Genomic DNA, 23,148 nt, shown 5'->3' with positions numbered 1-23,148 from the left:
CAGTATTAGAATTGTAATCTACCTCCCATAAGTCTTTTTTCGTTAGCATGTTAATCATCACGTGAAAAATTTCTCTTCCACTTTCTCTGGCACTTTAATAATTATTAGTTAAGGTCAGTGGACTCGCCGCGTCTCTCCCTCCTGGGAGTTTCCTAACTCGTGTCTACCCTCAGTCTTTCCCCCCCGGACGGCGGGTACGGCTGGGTGGTGGTGTTCGGTGCCTTCATGGTTCAGTTCTGGGTGGCCGGCCTCTTCAAGTCATATGGAGTTCTGTACGTTGAAATTATGGAGACATTCCCGGACTCATCGGAGAGCGTCGCTTCATGGATACCAGCGGCACTGTCGACTTTGTGCTTGGCGCTTGGTGAGTTATATATATTTCTCTTCCGTCTACAACTACTGTGCAGATTATGATGAAACTTTCCATTTCAATAAATATCCAGTATGATATATTTATACTTAGATTTCACGATACATATTTACTAATAATAATTGCGACATATGTCAATATTATATATTGATTAACATATATTATTTGTTTTCAATGCAAATATAAACAACCACAGCTCAGTAATCAATGGTACAATAATTTAATGCAAAAGGCAATCGGAACATGTCAGTCCGAGGGTCGTAGTTCGATGCCTGTTCGTGTCGATGTACAGAAGGTTATAGAAGGTCAGTATCCCTTCAATATATCCATGTTTCCACCAGCGCCGCTCTCATCAGCTCTGTGTGAGAAGTATTCGTGTCGTCTGGTGGTGTTCGCTGGAGGTCTCTGCTGCGGCGCGGGTCTGGCGCTCTCGTATTTCAGCAACGGACTGCTGCATTTACTGCTCAGCTTCGGAGTGCTGACGGGTGAGGATTCCGACGGATCTGGGATTATGGATTAATAATCTTGGTGTTGGTGGAGATTATGCTGAGTTGTTGGCCTTGTTTTGATATTCGTCTAATAAAGTTAACTATTTGCTGAGAAAACGTTGGCCGTAGATGATTAATAACGAGACCAAATGACAGACATACTCATCCCGTCTGCCCGCGATCAAAGTTAAGTAACTGAAACGTCGGGCGTATGTTGTCTAAAATAATTTAAAAAAAACGCGTAGTAAATCCGTAAATATTAGTTTTATTTAAATGAATGCTCTCGAAAGTCTTAGATGTTATTATGAGTCTCTCCTTGGTTTCTACTTACTTTGTAACTATTGTTTTTGAGCACGCTTGTCACCTGTTATCATCAGCTTCACCAGCTGATCAGGTACCCAGTGCATATCTCTGTCTTACTCTAAATCGGAAACTGATTTCAATAATGCAAATATATTTTATTGAAAGTCAATATCCGGCGGATGTGACGTTTCTTCTTTTAAACCGGATTCAAAATACAGGTTATTAAAAATATCTAAGAAAAAAAAAAATAGGATCTAATGATTTTCTGACTCACAACCCATTCTAAATTTCTAAATATCCTTAAAAAAGTTTGTCAATACTGTAACTCCTGTTATTTATGCTAACTTGGTATTTTATCTAGCTGACATGTTTATACTAAGGTTTTTTTTTATTTACACATAAAATAAAATTTAATCTGTGTCCATATAAATATGTATGTGAAGCCTTGTTCGAATCTTTAATAATATCTTGAAACAAAACTCCACTTAAAACGCAATAAAAAAATTATTCCCATTTGTCTTATATAATATAAGTAAATAATAATATTTTTTAAGTATAGTGAATTATTTGAATATTTTTAATCATCGCGTGGGCAACACCGTAGTATTGTTCAGATATTTGCGTGTGACGTCACTAGCTCACAGCTAGTAACACTGACGCGAGAACCAAACAGATTACACACTATACAGATAGTTTAAATTCATTACTGTTCTTATATCGACAGAATAAAAAGGAATTAATATTATATCTCTTCTTAAACAATGTTTTATATATATGTAAGTAAGTTACATATAGCTATCTCGAATACAAGAATATAGAAAAACAAAATACCTCACATACATTATTATATGTGCATAGTTAAATCTATAAATCTATATGCAAAACTTACAAGAATATAATATCATTTATATGTGACTACCCTCATATTGGTATGATCGTGGACAGCATATATATTTGTAATGGAGGCTGTTTCCAGGTATTGGGGGCGGACTGTCCACAACGCCGGGCATTGTGATCGTCTCACAGTATTTCGACAAGCACAGGTAAGCACATTAAAACGACGTAATTATCTCTACATTTAATTAATCTTATCACGGTTGCTGCAAAGTAACCGAAACGTAGGGAGCATGTAGTTTAAAATATTAAAAAAACTAGTAGGGCATCCGATAATATTAATGTTATTTAAATGATTTTTTGTGAGGATTATGATTGGAATTGGGAAGACAGATTGTGACAGTACTGTGTAAATAAATACATAACCGCTACTTTGTCGGTTCTGTTTGTTTCCATAAAACAGCTTACTTATTATGACAAGATAGCACGCGTGACTGAACATGGAGTGCTTACAGAGATAGTAGTATCTTAAAACTTTAATAACTCTATATTAGATGAAGACGTCTCTATATATTATTATATATATATGTACCTATATTACGAAATTATTACTTACTATGTTAAGGAGTTCTTGTTTTATTTTTCGTAAACGATGAGGGTAGTTTGTCGAAGGCTCATTAAAAAATGTTTGCACAGCAATTCATACGCTAACCTTCCATCTCTTTCAGGGCGTTGGCTAACGGTATATGTGTGAGCGGGACGGCTGTAGGCAGCTTCGTTTTTCCAATGCTCATAGAGAAATTAGTAGGAACTTACGGATTCCACGGCACTGTACTGTTATTGGGTGAGTAGGAATTGAACTGATGACTGATTAAAAATGATATTCCACATTTAATGGGACCAAGAAATTTTACAGCCTTACAATATCATACTTAATTTCACTCTATATTTTTTCAATATAAATACTCACATAAAAATTTTATTCATATATGACTAAAATACAAATACTTGTTAGTATTGATTTCAATCTTTACACAGGATAGTATTTACGAAACTAGATTTTTTTTTTTAATTTTAATATACAAAGTTACGATGAAGGTAGTCTTAGAATTTCTGACATACGTCATATAAACTTATTAAGAGTTTTAAACGAATAAGTCAAACTTTCTCATTGATATAATGAAATTAAAATCTTCGTGTCCATTGTATTGTAATGGATCAATGTGTGCAGCAAGTTTCGTACACGGAATGTGGATTCGCACGTTACTTTCTTGATGGATATTCAATAATTATTACTTTTTCTTTTGAAACAATTGAAATAGAATAGACTTTGCGATAAGCAAAAACCTTATTGAAATCGCTTTCCTCGTTTCTAAGGGCGAGCACAAATGGACTAAGTTATATTACTCACTACCATTGTTTGGAGTCGTAATGAAATGTCTCAGTAATAGTTTCATTTATATATCCGCGGTTTGGTACAATCGTATCTAGCACAGTTTTGACTGAGGCATCGTCTGTATGGACTTCGGATTTAGACTCACAGAAATATAAAGTGTTTCAAAAAACAGACATGTTAATCATCAGCGCCATCTATCGCCTCTTACAAATGACTTCATACGCATACAACTGTCACGAGCTGTCCCCACTCTACACATTCGATGAAAACATACATTACATACCATGTCACATTCCTATCTGTAAGCTACATCACTGTAGAGTTTTATCAAAATCCGTTCTGCATTCTTCACGTGATACATCAACAGACATCCACACATTCTGACTAACTCTACAACAGTAAACTCATAACATTACCGACTACCTTCACAATCTGACAGTATATATAACGCGGCATGAACCAGGTGCCGGTATGCTACACGTGTGCGTCTCTGCCACGTTGTACCGAGCGCCGCCAGCACCACGACCAGCGTCACCAACCGTCACCACCACCACCACGGAGAACACCACATTACTGAACGATATACATGAAGGTGGGTAGATTGATATATGACGAAGAAAGACAAGATCGACAAAATAGAGAGAAATACAGAATATTTTATTAGGATTTTAAGAATTTTCACACTATTTTAAAAATTTAATTCTGTTATAAACATACTTATTATGCTCTAAAAACATTATGATACACAAATTGTAACAGTCTACGATACAATAACCGACTCCTACTATACAAGTGATAATTTTTACTGCCAGGAAAAACAGCGGTCTTCAATTCCATGGACAACAAGCTGCAGAACCTGTTCCAGCCGGAGACGGAGCTGACCTTGACTTTGAACCAGAAGAACAACATCCTGAGTGAAGAGAAACGAGCCAACTTACTCAGCGAGATCATTCATCCTAGCCTCATAGAGGTAAATACAACATACAAGACTATCGAGTTAACATGTCCTTATAGATAATAAACGTGCTGTAAATATTTTGTGCTTTAGAGAAAAACTATAAAACGTACATATAATTGATAAAAATAAAATGATTATTTTAATTAAGTACACTGTTAAATAATTTTTCCCTAAGTGTTAAAGTATTGTTCATAACTAGCGCCATCTGTTATCATTCTTACTGAAACTATTATATCATGCATGTATTGAACTAATGTGGGAACGAACAGTGAATCTATTTATTTGGTTGAACTATCACAGCGTTTTAAGACTGACGTGTTTTTTTTATCTATTATGAATATTTTTTTTATAAGATCCTTTCAACTATTCGACGATAGACAATGTTGACTGATACAAAGCGTCTCACCCAAAAAATAACACATTGAGTTAGGATTGGGTCCATTATAAATGCATAGCCATCAAATGTGAGGCACTTACCAGCTAGCAGCTTGATATCGTTAAATAATTCCTATTATTGGTATAATTTGACATTTTAATTTTATCGTTTACGTGAATAAAAACAAAGAAATACATACAAAAAATATTCGCTAGCATTGCCAACACAACAGTCACGTGTCGCTTGTTAGCCGCTGACATCCAAATAGACAGGTTCGCTGTACTGAAGCGACTATTATTAAGAAAGTATTTTGTAAGAAGACAACCAGGTCGATAACTCTTCTAGCAGGCGGAAGACATCAAATCAACCAATTATTCAGTAAGGAGGAATCGGCTCAGCTCCTCTCCCAGCGGAAGAACAGAGAAATGTCTAGTGAAGTCTGTAGTATCTAACTTCGTCGGGATAATATGTGAATAGTTCTCGGTGAAGTTGGATACTACCGAGTTCCTAGATGGACCTACAGGCTCCGGAACACCTCGGATGTGAAGATTCCCCACAAATGATATGATGGAAGAAAAATATATCCAATAACTATTTTTATCGTTATTTCGTGAAATTATTTAACATATCTATATAGTGACTTTAGGATCTAAGATTTTCGGATGTACTTCGCGTTTTTTATATTTTTTAAATACATACGTTCGAACTTTCAGTAACTTTGAAGGAACCGTTATCATGGACAGACTTAAACAGACAGACAGACAGATTTAACAATGATGAAAGCTACACGAAAATCTTAAATATCGTTACTTTAAGAACCTTTATTTTAATCTATTATAGATATTTAAATTATATATATATATATATATATATATATATATATAATTAATATTCTACGTTTTTGTCCTTTCTTTGACTGTATTTCAATAAGATGTTGTTAGAAAATTTTAAATTGTCATTAAAATAGTAAATTTTCTTTGATACGATATTTTTATTTGTTGATTGATATTATAACTCCGTCCTTCAGGTGACGAGTCGTCCCCTTCAAAGCCAAATGTCCGACTCAGAGGATTCCGAAGGTTTGGACGTACTCGGAGTTGTGGGTAAGACATTTTTTCTTACGAATTACGTTTAAATTATAGTACTTTTAATTTGTGCTCTTAATAACATTATGGCAATAGAGAAAATGGTTGCCAAAATTAAAACAAGGGCCCTAGTATTCCTAATTTGCTACAAGCCCTGGTATAGCGGCCCTAATATAATTTACTAACTAATATATTGTACAAATAGTTGTTTCAAGTGGCGCCCTCTGTGCCGTACTAATTATAACATACTGTAATCCTTAGAATTACTTTTATGACTGATAATAATAATACTGAGCCATTGTAATTTTGTAATGGCAACATTTAAGTATTGTATTTGAAAACTGTAAATACTGGCTTCAGCCAGTTTGTAGGACATTACCGGAAGTAACGCTAAACTTAAAAATCAAGGCAAACTGTACGTCGGACATAATATTTTAATATGAAATAAATTTATAGCCTTATTGAAGGAATTGTAGACTTTTACTACGTGGATACAAAAAGAGCGTGAGTCAGAATTACGAAACATTTTTCGTGCAATTAATTTAAATGCGATATTTAATAGACGAGAAAAATAACAATTGAAAATGAAATTTGATTATTGAGGGTAAAAAAAGAAACTCCGATATAGGGTGTGATGATAATTCCAGGGCTTTGTCCGGGGGTAAATGGGATTTTGATCTTTATAGTTCTATGAGACAAGAATCTTGTAAACAATCCTCTGGCCGACCGATGAGTTTTTATTTCTATATCCAGCAATGAGTATAGTTTTACTCAGTTTAAATCTGTCTCCGAAAATTTTATTCATAGCAGTCAAGTAGAAGTTTCAACTATTCCCAGGAATATTTTGACTGTTCCACACGTGTTTAGTATATTTTTTTGGAGGGATATCTTGGATTTGAGACCAATAATTTTCTGTACTATGTAGACTTTTTGGGATAGAAGGTGGTGATAGAGGAATATTACCATTGTGGTTTTTGACAAAATTCAAAAAACTTCGATTTTAGGTTCATCAATAGAATTATCAGTCGTACCCAATAATGAGAGCGTATCTTATTCAAGAACTAGTGATTAATTTTAATGTCCTACTCATCAATGTATCCATTATTACGTAAACTTCAATAGTTGTAGAAGTAACAATAATTTAATTTCACTGACAAACTTATTATTGTATTGGCCAGGTCTGCCCCGGGATGTTGTGAAGCTTCGTCTCAGACCCACTCGTTCATCATCTATCTTACACTCTGTAGAAGATCTGTCCACGGACAGCACGTGTGTTTACAAAGCGAGAGGCAGGATTCTTAGTCGGTAATTATGGTTTAGTTTGCTATCCATTATATATACATATATATTTTTAGTAAATTTTGTGGTCAAAAAGTGTTAAACAGTTCCTCGTTAGTAAAATTTTCTACATAAAACCTATTTGTGTGTCCGTCACATAAATATGGAATGTTAACTTCACTGGTAACACGAGACACGTTAGTTTAGTTGTGTAAGTTATCGGACAAGATATCAGGGTGGCCGTGGGTTCAAATCTCTCAATGAAACTAATATTTTCGGATTCACTACGCGTTTTTTAATAAAATAACGGGCAGCAATCCGAAAATACTACTTTCATTTTACACTCCATTCATTAGTTTTAATTTTGGGTTGCGTATTCTCGTTACTCAATTCTGAATATTACAGCAGCGGTTTAAATTATCTACATGTAATTTATATAGTTAGATATTTCAAAAAAAAAAAAAAATTTACGAAATGTCGTTGAGGGTACTTTTATAAAATATATATATTTTTTAATTTCCCTAATATATGTTCTCACATCTATCCTTAACTACTTACATATGTGCTAAATAAATTATTAGAAATCAATATATATGTCATGGTTTTTCAGATCTCTTTACATTAAGCCACCTCTACCGAACAGAATAATACAAAGCAAGCTCACCGAACCGGTGAGCATTAAGAAGGAAGAAGAAGAGCTAAAAGAAGAGACCGTAGAAGTTAAAGAAGAGAAGAGAGGATGCGTCGTGACGATATCTAGGTTGGTTGTATGGCTCTATTAAAATATAATAATATTAATTGACTTAATAAATCATCATTTTTAAATCCTAAATGTATATATATATATATATATATATATATATATACATTTAGGATTTAAAAAAAACGTTTTCTTATAAAGCTACGAATTTAAATAACAAATCAAACCTTAACCGGAACAAACTTGTTTTAAGGAGTTTTAACTAATTAGTTTTCTAAAACCAGAACACGTTAAAAAACTTAAATTTAATTTACTAAGACACTCACGAGTCGCGTCGACAAACACTTTCCCGCGCAATAGTGAATAAAGCAAATGTCATCGCTTTAACGTCACTTCGGGTGCGTTCGGGAATTTAAAATTTTGGTTAAAATTAAATGTGTGTTCACTATATATATATATTATATTATATTATATATTATTTACTTTCATTAACATGAAGTAGCGTTTTTAATATATACATATATATAATGTACAAAATGAACCTCGTGTCCAGGTACCTCGACGTGTCGTTATTGAAGTCGTGGCGCTTCGGTCTCCTGTGCGCCTCCGTGGCCCTCATGTCGTGCGGCTCGCCCTACGCCCTCTATTACTTACCGGCTTACACAGTCGCTGCTGGACACAGCAAAGCCGCTGCCGGTTAGTTAACATTATTCTTTACTCTGATTGGTCGTAATTTAAACACAGTTCTCTCTAATTGGTCGTAATTTAAACATAGTTCTATCGAATAGGCCATAATTTCCAGGTCACCTGGTCGCTATAAGCGCCATCCTGGACCTGTGCGGCAGGCTGGGCCTGGGATGGCTGTGCGATCTTCATTTGTTTTGCAGACGGAAGGCCTATATAGTCAGGTGACATTCTGTGCTAAGTTACTTATCAAAAGTACATATGTATTTAATTCTGATCGACATTACAATACAGATGTTCTAGTTTAGTTATTTGTCATATTTTTTTTAATTTGGCCCTCAAAATGTAACGCAAAGATTATATATTGTCTGCGTGAACATATTTATATAATAGTAGGATGAATACACTACCCTTAGTATCAGTTGTAGCGTAAACACCAACAGTTTTAACGTATCTATGATATAATCAAACTTGTCCTAACGTTACTTGTATTGTAAGTGGAGATATTTTATAGTAAATGTTTTTGGTACACCAAAACATTTCGTCTCTTCTAAAAGTTGTATCTTTTTTCCGAAAAATCACTGAATGTATTTTCATAAAACTTTGGTATCATATAGTTGGTACGTCTAGAATAATATAGTTTTTAAGTTTACCCACAATTCCGTATAGTGCGGCGACACAGGCGATAGATGTCGCTGACGGTTGGTTAACATATATAAATAGATATTTTTTTTACCCTATTCCGAAGTTCACGGTAAGGAAATTGTGAGCAATAACCTTTATTCTATATAGTGTAGACTTGAGATTTATATTTTATTTGCTTGTCAGTATTCTGGTGGCGGGCGCTGCTGTCCTGACTCTGCCGAGTCTGACTTCGTGGTGGAGTTTAGCCATTGCTTCCGGTTAGTTAATGTATAGATAACAAACATCAATACTATTCTTTATTTATTAGCTTGAGATGAAAACGTATTGAACTCATTGTAGTGCTGGTCGTTACTACAAATATTAATAAGTCCGAAATCAATGAGGAGAAAAAAAAATTTAATTTCAAAAAACGAACAGTCAACGAAAGGATATTTTTTCTATAATGATCAATGAGAAAATGCCCTCCGATATAAATGTTGTCGTGTTCCAGGTGCCTACGGTCTCTGTCTGGGTTGCTGGTTCCTCCTGGTCCCTGTCCTGCTAGCAGACGCCTTCGGCACCGCGAGGATCGCCTCCTCCTACGGCCTCGTCAGAATGTTCCAGAGTCTTGCAGCCGTCTCAGTGCCACCAACAGCTGGTTAGTCATCTCACATTGTTCTACTCATCATAGTTACTTGATTACTTCATGCTCAATAGTACACACACATTGAGGAGTGTTCACGGATTGATGTATTATATGTGTGTGTAGTCATGGTAGTGTGTGTGTGTGTGAGTGTGATGTTTGTTTAAAAATGACGGTAGTTAGACATTTTAATACATTTTATGTAATAAAAATTATTCATTTCTTTCTCTTAAATACATAGTTTCTTTGGCTCGTGTAACAATTCGTATATAATGTTTTTCATCAATTAGATTGAATTAATCGTAGACTTAAGATAAATAATTTCTCGACCCAATAAGCACATTAACATATATTAAGTTACTGGGTCAATGACCTTAGTGTTAACAAAAAATTTCATATCTTTTTAAATGGTGATGATCTTTCAAGTATACTGTTACATCCAAGGCTTGCTCCGTGACGTGACCGGTGGTTACTCGTGGTGTTTCTACGGCATGGGCTCCTGCATGGTACTGGGTTCAATTCCCGTGCTGGCGTTCCACCTCAGCACCAAAAACGAGGACAACGAATCGTCAGTGGATTGAAATGTATACATTATATCATATGATAATAATCTTATGCCCGACGGACGTCTGAAACGATTGAATGAGCTACAGGCCTTTAAAGTGGAGCTATGATACACCGAGTTAAAACACACTAACTGTTTAAAATTATATTCAAAATAATATCATATCTCCTCTTTAGTGATGTGGGGGAATAGAAGGAGGAAAATTATCATATTTTTGTAATATCGAATAAAATAAATGAGTTTTAAAACTTATTAATACCAAATTTTATCTTTACAAAATGTATTTTATCTTAAGAATTGTGGCAAATGAAAATACTGAAATGGATTTTATTAAATCAACCGTATACAGTGATACAGTCGATTTTGTATGAGAAATAATATAAGACCTAATATTTATTTATTTTTAATTCACGGCCATTTTGTTTTATTTTGAATCTGCTTCGTATGAACTAAGACATTGTGTTCATAGCTACAGGTATATACTCATCCGATGTTGGAATATGTAAATAATGTTAGCTATAGATATTAAATGTATTCTAAAATATTATAAGTGATGTGACATTTTTAAAGTGTGATTTAATTAGACTCCACGCTTCCTTTATGGTGCAGATTTTAGAACGGTTTAAAACTGGCATCATTCAAAATGGCGGACGTATAAATACGTCATATATATTTTTACTGTCAAATGTGATGATATCTTTGTGGTTCTTGTTTTTTGTTTTTTAATATTCCGCTTAAGTGAAACGATATTTTCGCATAAATATACGCGTATGTCGAACGTAGTTTGTTTTCAATTACACCTTAACGTTATATTTGTCCAAAGTGCATGTGTCATAGAGAACGAATGTTCCTCCTATCATTATATGTAACGTAGATAAGCAATTGTATTGATGTAATAATATATATGTACATAATATTATAGCGTTTTATTTTAACGGTTTTATGCATGCTGTAGGTTTTCCATAATTAAGTAAAGAACGCGGCAAAAGAATGAGTAATAGTAAATAAAAGTCGAATTTATTTTTGTGTAGGTTTCCTTTCGTCTTGAGTATTTTTTTGTCCAGGATAGTGTTACAAACCGACAAAAGTTCTGAAGATTGTTAAATCAACTTATTTAAAAAAAGAACATCGAAGTTTAAATCAAATTTTTCAGCATTGTTTTTTTTTTATTAAGCTAAGGCTTCATTCTCATTCGAATCGTTGAATATTTAGCTAACTTTTTGCATTGAATTTTATCAAAAAAACTCTTTTCTATTCAATTTTTTGAGATATCGTAAATGTCAAGAACTAAATTCAAAAAGTTTTTAACACAAAAAAAAAAAAAAAACTTGACATTTAACTGTCAAGAAATCAGACGTAACGGTGACAATTATCGACTAAGTAAGATACAGATCATAAATTTATTTATTGCTGGTTTGATAGGAATTTATTATTTATTTATTTAATTTATTTATATTTTATATATATATATATATAATTTCAATGTCTTTTAGTTTTTACTGTTTATTATAGCAGTATTAGAATTGTAATCTACCTCCCATAAGTCTATTTTCATTAGCATGTTAATCATCACATGAAAAATTTCTCTTCCACTTTCTCTGGCACTTTAATTATTATTTGTTAAGGTCAGTGGACTCGCCGCGTCTCTCCCTCCTGGGAGTTTCCTAACTCGTGTCTACCCTCAGTCTTTCCCCCCCGGACGGCGGGTACGGCTGGGTGGTGGTGTTCGGTGCCTTCATGGTTCAGTTCTGGGTGGCCGGCCTCTTCAAGTCATATGGAGTTCTGTACGTTGAAATTATGGAGACATTCCCGGACTCATCGGAGAGCGTCGCTTCATGGATACCAGCGGCACTGTCGACTTTGTGCTTGGCGCTTGGTGAGTTATATATATTTCTCTTCCGTCTACAACTACTGTGCAGATTATGATGAAACTTTCCATTTCAATAAATATCCAGTATGATATATTTATACTTAGATTTCACGATACATATTTACTAATAATAATTGTGACATATGTCAATATTATATATTGATTAACATATATTATTTGTTTTCAATGCAAATATAGACAACCACAGCTCAGTAATCAATGGTACAATAATTTAATGCAAAAGGCAATCGGAACATGTCAGTCCGAGGGTCGTAGTTCGATGCCTGTTCGTGTCGATGTACAGAAGGTTATAGAAGGTCAGTATCCCCTCAATATTTCCATGTTTCCACCAGCGCCGCTCTCATCAGCTCTGTGTGAGAAGTATTCGTGTCGTCTGGTGGTGTTCGCTGGAGGTCTCTGCTGCGGCGCGGGCCTGGCGCTCTCGTATTTCAGCAACGGTCTGCTGCATTTACTGCTCAGCTTCGGAGTGCTGACGGGTGAGGATTCCGACGGATCTGGGATTATGGATTAATAATCTTGGTGTTGGTGGAGATTATGCTGAGTTGTTGGGCTTGGTTTGATAAATTAATTAAATTAATTAAATAAATTTTATTAATAAAGTTAACTATTTGCTGATACAACGTTGGCGGTAGATGATTAATAACGAGACCAAATGACAGGCATACTCATCCCGTCTGCCCGCGATCAAAGTGAAGTAACTGAAACGTCGGGCGTATGTTGTCTTAAATAATTTAAAAATAATTTAAAAATAATTTAAAAAATAATAATATATATATATATATACATATATGTAAGTAAGTTACATATAGCTATCTCGAATACAAGAATATAGAAAAACAAAATACCTCACGTATATTATTATATGTGCATAGTTAAATCTATAAATCTATATGCAAACCTACAAGAATATTATATCATTATATGTGACTACCCTCATATTGGTATGATCGTGGACAGCATATATATTTGTAATGGAGGCTGTTTCCAGGTATTGGGGGCGGACTGTCCACAACGCCGGGTATTGTGATCGTCTCACAGTATTTCGACAAGCACAGGTAAGCACATTAAAACGACGTAATTATCTCTACATTTAATTAATCTTATCACGGTTGCTGGAAAGTAACCGAAACGTGGGGAGCATGTAGTTTAAAATATTAAAAAAACTAGTAGGGCATCCGATAATATTAATGTTATTTAAATGATTTTTTGTGAGGATTATGATTGGAATTGGGAAGACAGATTGTGACAGTACTGTGTAAATAACTAAATAACCGCTACTTTGTCGGTTCTGTTTGTTTCAATAAAACAGCCTACTTATTATGACAAGAGAGCACGCGTGACTGAACATGGAGTGCTTATAGAGATAGTAGTATCTTAAAACTTTAATAACTCTATATTAGATGAAGACGTCTCTATATATTATTATATATATATGTACCTATATTACATAGTTATTACTTACTATGTTAAGGAGTTCTTGTTTTATTTTTCGTAAACGATGAGGGTAGTTTGTCGAAGGCTCATTAAAAAATGTTTGCACAGCAATTCATACGCTAATCTTCCATCTCTTTCAGGGCGTTGGCTAACGGTATATGTGTGAGCGGGACGGCTGTAGGCAGCTTCGTTTTTCCAATGCTCATAGAGAAATTAGTAGGAACTTACGGATTCCACGGCACTGTACTGTTATTGGGTGAGTAGGAATTAAACTTATGACTGATTAAAAATGATATTCCACATTTAATGGGACCAAGAAATTTTACAGCCTTACAATATCATACTTAATTTCACTCTATATTTTTTCAATACTCACATAAAATTTTTATTCATATATGACTAAATACAAATACTTGTTAGTATTGATTTCAGTCATTACATAACAGTATTTACGAAACTGGAAAAACGTTTGTTTAATTTTAATATACAAAGTTACGATGAAGGTAGTCTTAGAATTTCTGACATACGTCATATAAACTTATTACGAATTTCAAACGAATATGTCAAACTTTCTCATTGATATCATCATCATCATCATCATCATCAGCCTATCGGTGCCCACTGCTGAGCAATGGCCTCTTCTCACATAAGAAGGTTAGAGCATTAATCACCACGCTTGCTCAAGGCGGGTTGGCGATTTCAATCTTATAATTTGAAATTATAAGACCAGGTTCCCTCACGACGTTTTCCTTCACCGTCCGTCAGTAGTGTCTGAATACTCTTAGAAAGTACATATGACTCGGAAGAGATCACATTGGTACTTGCCAGGTTTCGAACCCGCGCCCTCACGTGTGGGAGGCGGGCCTTTAACCTCCAGGCCACCGCGACTCATTGATATAATGAAATTAAAACCTTCGTGTCCGTTTTAATGGATCAATGTGTGCAGCAAGTTTTGTACACGGAATGTGGATTCACACGTTACTTTACTATATTACTCACTACCATTGTTTGGAGTCGTAATGAAATTTTTCAGTAATAATTTCATTTATATATCCGCAATTTGGTACAATCGTATCTAGCACAGTTTTGACTGAGGCATCGTCTGTATGGACTTCGGATTTAGACTCACAGAAATATAAAGTGTTTCAAAAAACAGACATGTTAATCATCAGCGCCATCTATCGTCTCTTACAAATGACTTCGTACGCAATACAACTGTCACGAGCTGTCGCCACTCTAGACATTCGATGAAAACATACATTACATACCATGTCTCATTCCTATCTGTGAGCTACATCACTGTAGAGTTTTATGAAAATCCGTTCTGCATTCTTCACGTGATACATCAACAGACATCCACGCATTCTGACTAACTCCAACAACAGTAGACTCATGACATTACCGACTACCTTCACAATCTGACAGTATATATAACGCGGCGTGAACCAGGTGCCGGTATGCTACACGTGTGCGTCTCTGCCACGTTGTACCGAGCGCCGCCAGCACCACGACCAGCGTCACCAACCGTCACCACCACCACCACGGAGAACACCACACTACTGAACGATATACAGGAAGGTGGGTAGATTGACGTATGACGAAGAAAGACAAGATCGACAAAATAGAGAGAAATACAGAATATTTTATTAGGATTTTAAGAATTTTCACACTATTTTAAATATTTAATTCTGTTATAAACATACTTATTATGCTCTAAAAACATTATGGCACTCAAATCTGACAAAAATTGTAACAGTCTACGATACAATAACCGAATCCTCCTATACAAGTTATAATTTTTACTGCCAGGAAAAACAGCGGTCTTCAATTCCATGGACAACAAGCTGCAGAACCTGTTCCAGCCGGAGACGGAGCTGACCTTGACTTTGAACCAGAAGAACAACATCCTGAGTGAAGAGAAACGAGCCAACTTACTCAGCGAGATCATTCATCCTAGTCTCATAGAGGTAAATACAACATACAAGACTATCCAGTTAAAATGTCCTTATAGATAATAAACGTGCTGTAAATATTTTGCGCTTTAGAGAAAAACTATAAAACGTACATATATGTAAATGATAAAAATAAAATGATCATTTTAATTAAGTACACTGTTAAATAATTTTTCCCTAAGTGTTAAAGTATTGTTCATAACTAGCGCCATCTGTTATCATTCTCACTGAAACTATTATATCATGAATGTATTGAACTAATGTGGGAACGAACAGTGAATCTATTTATTTGGTTGAACTATCACAGCGTTTTAAGACTGACGTGTTTTTTTATCTATTATGAATATTTTTTTTATAAGATTCTTTCAATTATTCGACGATAGACAATGTTGACTGATACAAAGCGTCTCACCCAAAAAATAACACGTTGAGTTAGGATTGGGTCCATTATAAATGCATAGCCATCAAATGTGAGGCACTTACCAGCTAGCAGCTTGATAGTGTCAAATAATTCCGATTTTTGGTATAATTTGACATTATTTAATTTTATCGTTTACTTGAATAAAAACAAAGAAATACATACAAAAAATATTCGCTAGCATAGCCAACACAACAGTCGCGTGTCGCTTGTTAGCCGCTGACATCCAAATAGACAGGTTCGCTGTACTGAAGCGACTATTATTAAGAAAGTATTTTGTAAGAAGACAACCAGGTCGATAACTCTTCTAGCAGTCGGAAGACATCAAACCAACCGATTATTCAGTAAGGAGGAATCGGCTCAGCTCCTCTCACAGCGGAAGAACAGAGAAATGTCTAGTGAAGTCTGTAGTATCTAACTTCGTCGGGATAATATGTGAATAGTTCTCGGTGAAGTTGGATACTACCGAGTTCCTAGATGGACCTACAGGCTCCGGAACACCTCGGATGTGAAGATTCCCCACAAATGATATGATGGAAGAAAAATATGTCCAATAACTATTTTTATCGTTATTTCGTGAAATTATTTAACATATCTATATAGTGACTTTAGGATCTAAGATTTTCGGATGTACAACGCGTTTTTTATATTTTTTTAAATACATACGGTCCAACTTTCAGTAACTTTGAAGGAACCGTTATCATGGACAGACTTAAACAGACGGACAGACAGATTTAACAATGATGAAAGCTACACGAAAATCTTAAATATCGTTACTTTAAGAACCTTTTTTAAATATAGATATAGATATTTAAATTATATATATATATATATATATATAAAAGAAAGGACAAAAGCGTAGAATATTAATTATATATATATATATATATATATATATATATATATATATATATATAATTAATATTCTACGTTTTTGTCCTTTCTTTGACTGTATTTCAATCAGATGTTGTTAAATTTTAAATTGTAATTAAAATAGTAAATTTTCTTTGTTACGATAGTTTTATTTGTTGATTGATATTATAACTCCGTCCTTCAGGTGACGAGTCGTCCCCTTCAAAGCCAAATGTCCGACTCAGAGGATTCCGAAGGTTTGGACGTACTCGGAGTTGTGGGTAAGACATTTTTTCTTACGAATTACGTTTAAATTATAGTACTTTTAATTTGTGCTCTTAATAACATTATGGCAATAGAGAAAATGTTTGCCAAAATTAAAACAAGGGCCCTAGTATTCCTGATTTGCTACAAGCCCTGGTATAGCGGCCCTAATATAATTTATTAACTAATATATTGTGCAAATAGTTGTTACAAGTGGCGCCCTCTGTGCCGTACTAATTATAATTTGCTATAATCCTTAGAATTATTTTTATGACTGATAATAATAATACTGAGCCATTGTAATTTTGTAATGGCAACATTTAAGTATTGTATTTGAAAACTGTAAATACTGGCTTCAGCCAGTTTGTAGGACATTACCGGAAGTAACGCTGAACTTAAAAATCAAGACAAACTGTACGTCGGACATAATATTTTAATATGAAACAAATTTATAGCCTTATTGAAGGAATTGTAGACCTTTACTACGTGGATACAAAAAGAGCGTGTGTCAGAATTACCAAACATTTTTCGTGCCATTGAATTTAAATGCGATATTTAATAGACGAGAAAATTAACAATTGAAAATGAAATTTGATTATTGAGGGTAAAAAAAGAAACTCCGATATAGGGTGTGATGATAATTCCAGGGCTTTGTCCGAGGGTAAATGGGATTTTGATCTTTATAGGTCCTATGAGACAAGAATCTTGTAAACAATCCTCTGGCCGACCGATGAGTTTTTATTTCTATATCCAGCAATGAGTATAGTTTTACTCAGTTTAAATCTGTCTCCGAAAATTTTATTCATAGCAGTCAAGTAGAAGTTTCAACTATTCCCAGGAATATTTTGACTGTTCCACACGTGTTTAGTATATTTTTTTGGAGGGATATCTTGAATTTGAGACTAATAATTTTCTGTACTATGTAGACTTTTTGGGATAGAAGGTGGTGATAGAGGAATATTACCATTGTGGTTTTTGACAAAATTCAAAAAACTTCGACTTTAGGTTCGTCAATAGAATTATCAGTCGTACCCAATAATGAGAGCGTATCTTATTCAAGAACTAGTGATTAATTTTAATATCCTACTCATCAATGTATCCATTATTACGTAAACTTCAATAGTTGTAGAAGTAACAATAATTTAATTTCACTAACAAACTTATTATTGTACTGGCCAGGTCTGCCCCGGGATGTTGTGAAGCTTCGTCTCAGACCCACTCGTTCATCATCTATCTTACACTCTGTAGAAGATCTGTCCACGGACAGCACGTGTGTTTATAAAGCGAGAGGCAGGATTCTTAGTCGGTAATTATTGTTTAGTTTGATACCCATTATATATACATATATTTTGAGTAAATTTTGTGGTCAAAAAGTGTTAAACAGTTCCTCGTTAGTAAAATTTTCTACATAAAACTTATTTGTGTGTCCGTCACATAAATATGGAATGTTAACTTCACTGGTAACACGAGAGAACTTAGCTTAGTTGTGTAAGTGATCGGACAAGATATCAGGCTGGCCGTGGGTTCAAATCTCTCAATGAAACTAATATTTTCGGATTCACTACGCGTTTTTTAATAAAATAACGGGCAGCGATCCGAAAATAGTACTTTTATTTTACACTCCATTCATTAGTTTTAATTTTGGGTTGCATATTCTCGTTACTCAATTCTGAATATTACAGAAGCGGTTTAAATTATTTACATGTAATTTATATAGTTGGCTATTTCAAAAAAAAAAAAAACTAAATTAACGAAATGTCGTTGAGGGTACTTTTATAAAAATATATATTTTTTAATTTCCCTAATATATGTTCTCAGATCTATCCTTAATGTAAGTAACATATGTGCTAAATAAATTATTAGAAATCAATAGATATGTCATGGTTTTTCAGATCTCTTTACATTAAGCCACCTCTACCGAACAGAATAATACAAAGCAAGCTCTCCGAACCGGTGAGCATTAAGAAGGAAGAAGAAGAGTTAAAAGAAGAGACCGTAGAAGTTAAAGAAGAGAAGAGAGGATGCGTCGTGACGATATCTAGGTTGGTTGTATGGCTCTATTAAAATATAATTATATTAATTGACTTAATAAATCATCATAATATACTATATATATATATATATATATATATATATTTAGGATTTTAAAAAAAGTTGTCTTATAAAGCTACGAATTTAAATAAAAAATCAAACCTTAACCGGAACAAACTTGTCTTCAGGAGTTTTAACAAATTTTTTTATCTAAAACCAGAACACGTCAAAAAACTTAAATTTAATTTACAAAGACACTCACGAGTCGCGTCGACAAACACTTTCCCGCGCAATAGTGAATAAAGCAAATGTCATCGCTTTAACGTCACTTCGGGTGCGTTCGGGAATTTAAAAGTTTGGTTAAAATTAAATGTGTGTTCACTAAATATATATATATATATAAATATATATTATATTATATATTATTTACTTTCATTAACATGAAGTAGCGTTTTTAATATATATATATAATGTATAAAATGAACCTTGTGGCCAGGTACCTCGACGTGTCGTTAGTGAAGTCGTGGCGCTTCGGTCTCCTGTGCGCCTCCGTGGCCCTCATGTCGTGCGGCTCGCCCTACGCCCTCTATTACTTACCGGCTTACACAGTCGCTGCTGGACACAGCAAAGCCGCTGCCGGTTAGTTAACATTATTCTTTACTCTGATTGGTCGTAATTTAAACACAGTTCTCTCTAATTGGTCGTAATTTAAACATAGTTCTATCTAATAGGCCATAAATTCCAGGTCACCTGGTCGCTATAAGCGCCATCCTGGACCTGTGCGGCAGACTGGGCCTGGGATGGCTGTGCGATCTTCATTTGTTTTGCAGACGGAAGGCCTATATAGTCAGGTGACATTCTGTGCTAAGTTACTTATCAAAAGTACATATGTATTTAATTCTGATCGACATTACAATACAGATGTTCTACTTTAGTTATTTATCATATTTTTTTTATTTTGGCCCTCAAATTGTAACGCAAAGATTATATATTGTCTGCGTGAACATATTTATATAATAGTAGGATGAATACACTACCCTTAGTATCAGTTGTATCGTAAACACCAACAGTTTTAACGTATCTATGATATAATCAAACTTGTCCTAACGTTACTTGTATTGTAAGTTGAGATATTTTTTAGTAAATGTTTTTGTTACACCAAAACATTTCGTCTCTTCTAAAAGTTGTATCTTTTTTCCGAAAAATCACTGAATGTCTTTTCTTTAAACTTTGGTATCATATAGTTGGTACGTCTAGAATAATATAGTTTTAAGTTTACCCACAATTCCGTATAGTGCGGCGAAACAGGCCATAGATGTCGCTGACGGTTGGTTAACATATATACATAGATTTTTTTTTTACCCTATTCTGAAGTTCACGGTAAGGAAATTGTGAGCAATAACCTTTATTCTATATAGTGTAGACTTGAGATTTATATTTTATTTGTTTGTCAGTATTCTGGTGGCGGGCGCTGCTGTCCTGACTCTGCCGAGTCTGACTTCGTGGTGGAGTTTAGCCATTGCTTCCGGTTAGTTAATATATAGATAACAAACATCAATACTATTCTTTATTTATATTTAGCTTGAGATGAAAACGTATTGAACTCATCGTAGTGCTGGTCGTCACTACAAATATTAATAAGTCCGAAATCAATGAGGAGAAAAAAAAATTTAATTTCTAAAACGAACAGTCAACGAAAGGATTTTTTTTTCTATAATGATCAATGAGAAAATGCCCTCCGATATATATATATATGTTGTCGTGTTCCAGGTGCCTACGGTCTCTGTCTGGGTTGCTGGTTCCTCCTGGTCCCTGTCCTGCTAGCAGACGCCTTCGGCACCGCGAGGATCGCCTCCTCGTATGGCCTCGTCAGAATGTTCCAGAGTCTTGCAGCTGTCTCAGTGCCACCAACAGCTGGTTAGTCATCTCACATTGTTCTACTCATCATACTTACTTGATTACTTCATGCTCAATAGTACACACACATTGAGGAGTGTTCACGGATCGATGTATTGTATGTGTGTGTGTGTGTGTGATGTTTGTTTTAAAATGACGATAGTTAGACATTTTAATACATTTTATGTTATAAAAATTATCCATCTCTTTCTCTTAAATACATAGTTTCTTTGGCTCATGTAACAATTCGTATATAATGTTTTTCATCAATTAGATTCAATTAATCGTAGACTTAAGATAAATTAATTTCTCGACCCAATAAGCACATTAACATATATTCAGTTACTGGGTCAATGACCTTAGTGTTAATGAAAATTTCATATCTTTTTAAATGGTGATGATCTTTCAAGTAAACTGTTACATCCAAGGTTTGCTCCGTGACGTGACCGGTGGTTACTCGTGGTGTTTCTACGGCATGGGCTCCTGCATGGTACTGGGTTCAATTCCCGTGCTGGCGTTCCACCTCAGCACCAAAAACGAGGACAACGAATCGTCAGTGGATTGAAATGTATACATTATATCGTATGATAATAATCTTATGCCCGACGGACGTCTGAAACGATTGAATGAGCTACAGGCCTTTAAAGTGGAGCTATGATACACCGAGTTAAAACACACTAACTGTTTAAAATTATATTCAAAATAATATCATATCTCCTCTTTAGTGATGTGGGGGAATAGAAGGAGGAAAATTATCATATTTTTGTAATATCGAATAAAATAAATGAGTTTTAAAACTTATTAATACCAAATTTTATCTTTACAAAATGTATTTTATCTTAAGAATTGTGGCAAATGAAAATACTGAAATGGATTTTATTAAATCAACCGTATACAGTGATACAGTCGATTTTGTATGAGAAATAATATAAGACCTAATATTTATTTTTTTTTAATTCACGGCCATTTTGTTTTATTTTTAATCTGCTTCGTATGAACTAAGACATTGTGTTCATAGCTACAGGTATATACTCATCCGATGTTGGAATATGTAAATAATGTTAGCTATAGATATTAAATGTATTCTAAAATATTATAAGTGATGTGACATTTTTAAAGTGTGATTTAATTAGACTCCACGCTTCCTTTATGGTGCAGATTTTAGAACGGTTTAAAACTGGCATCATTCAAAATGGCGGACGTATAAATACGTCATATATATTTTTACTGTCAAATGTGATGATATCTTTGTGGTTCTTGTTTTTTGTTTTTTAATATTCCGCTTAAATGAAACGATATTTTCGCAAAAATATACGCGTATGTCGAACGTAGTTTGTTTTCAATTACACCTTAACGTTATATTTGTCCAAAGTGCATGTGTCATAGAGAACGAATGTTCCTCCTATCATTATATGTAACGTAGATAAGCAATTGTATTGATGTAATAATATATATGTACATAATATTATAGCGTTTCATTTTAACGGTTTTATGCATGCTGTAGGTTTACCATAATTAAGTAAAGGACGCGGCAAAAGAATGAGTAATAGTAAATAAAAGTCGAATTTTTGTTTAGGTTTACTTTCGTCTTGAGTATTTTTTGTCCAGGATAGTGTTACAAACCGACAAAAGTTCTGAAGATTGTTAAATCAACTTATTTAAAAAAAGAACATCGAAATTTAAATCTAATTTTTCAGCTTTGATTTTTTTTATTAAGCTATTGCTTCATTCCCATACGAATCGTTGAATATTTAGCAAATTTTTTGCATTGAATTTTATCAAAAAAACTCTTTTCTATTCAATTTTTTGAGATATCGTAAATGTCAAGAACTAAATTCAAAAAGTTTTTAACTCAAAAAAAAAAAAAAACTTGACATTTAACTGTCAAGAAATCAGACGTAACGGTGACAATTATCGACTAATTAAGATACGGATTATAAATTTATTTATTGCTGGTTTGATAGGAATTTATTATTTATTTATTTAATTTATTTATATTTTATATATATATATATAATTTCAATGTCTTTTAGTTTTTACTGTTTATTATAGCAGTATTAGAATTGTAATCTACCTCCCATAAGTCTATTTTCATTAGCATGTTAA

General features: G+C 34.0%; 2 protein-coding genes across 2 annotated transcripts; both read left to right on the top strand.

Moving 5' to 3' along the window:
• Positions 1-156: 156 nt before the first annotated feature.
• LOC133319865 (monocarboxylate transporter 12-like) lies at positions 157-11,220 on the top strand (the record flags this gene model as incomplete). Its single annotated transcript, XM_061525740.1, is given in 14 exon segments — positions 157-364; positions 712-855; positions 2,138-2,204; positions 2,724-2,839; positions 3,855-3,995; positions 4,198-4,361; positions 5,753-5,828; positions 6,989-7,115; positions 7,699-7,848; positions 8,342-8,484; positions 8,591-8,696; positions 9,301-9,374; positions 9,608-9,754; positions 10,184-11,220. Coding segments are annotated over 14 exon segments (1,800 nt in total), but the record flags the coding sequence as incomplete, so codon positions are not given.
• A 505-nt stretch (positions 11,221-11,725) lies between these two features.
• On the top strand, positions 11,726-22,507 carry LOC116778517 (monocarboxylate transporter 12-like). Its single transcript, XM_061525932.1, has 14 exons — positions 11,726-12,180; positions 12,528-12,671; positions 13,184-13,250; positions 13,770-13,885; positions 15,079-15,207; positions 15,439-15,596; positions 17,057-17,132; positions 18,295-18,421; positions 19,008-19,157; positions 19,643-19,785; positions 19,892-19,997; positions 20,601-20,674; positions 20,917-21,063; positions 21,471-22,507. The coding sequence occupies exons 1-14, from the start codon at positions 12,042-12,044 to the stop codon at positions 21,605-21,607; spliced, it is 1,713 nt and encodes a 570-aa protein (XP_061381916.1). The 5' UTR covers positions 11,726-12,041; the 3' UTR covers positions 21,608-22,507.
• Positions 22,508-23,148: the final 641 nt, after the last annotated feature.

Source organism: Danaus plexippus, chromosome 31 (assembly GCF_018135715.1).
Source record: "Danaus plexippus chromosome 31, MEX_DaPlex, whole genome shotgun sequence".
NCBI lineage: Eukaryota > Metazoa > Arthropoda > Insecta > Lepidoptera > Nymphalidae > Danaus > Danaus plexippus.
The sequence above is the reverse complement of the archived record's forward strand: the minus strand, read 5'-3'. Positions and strand labels throughout refer to the sequence as shown.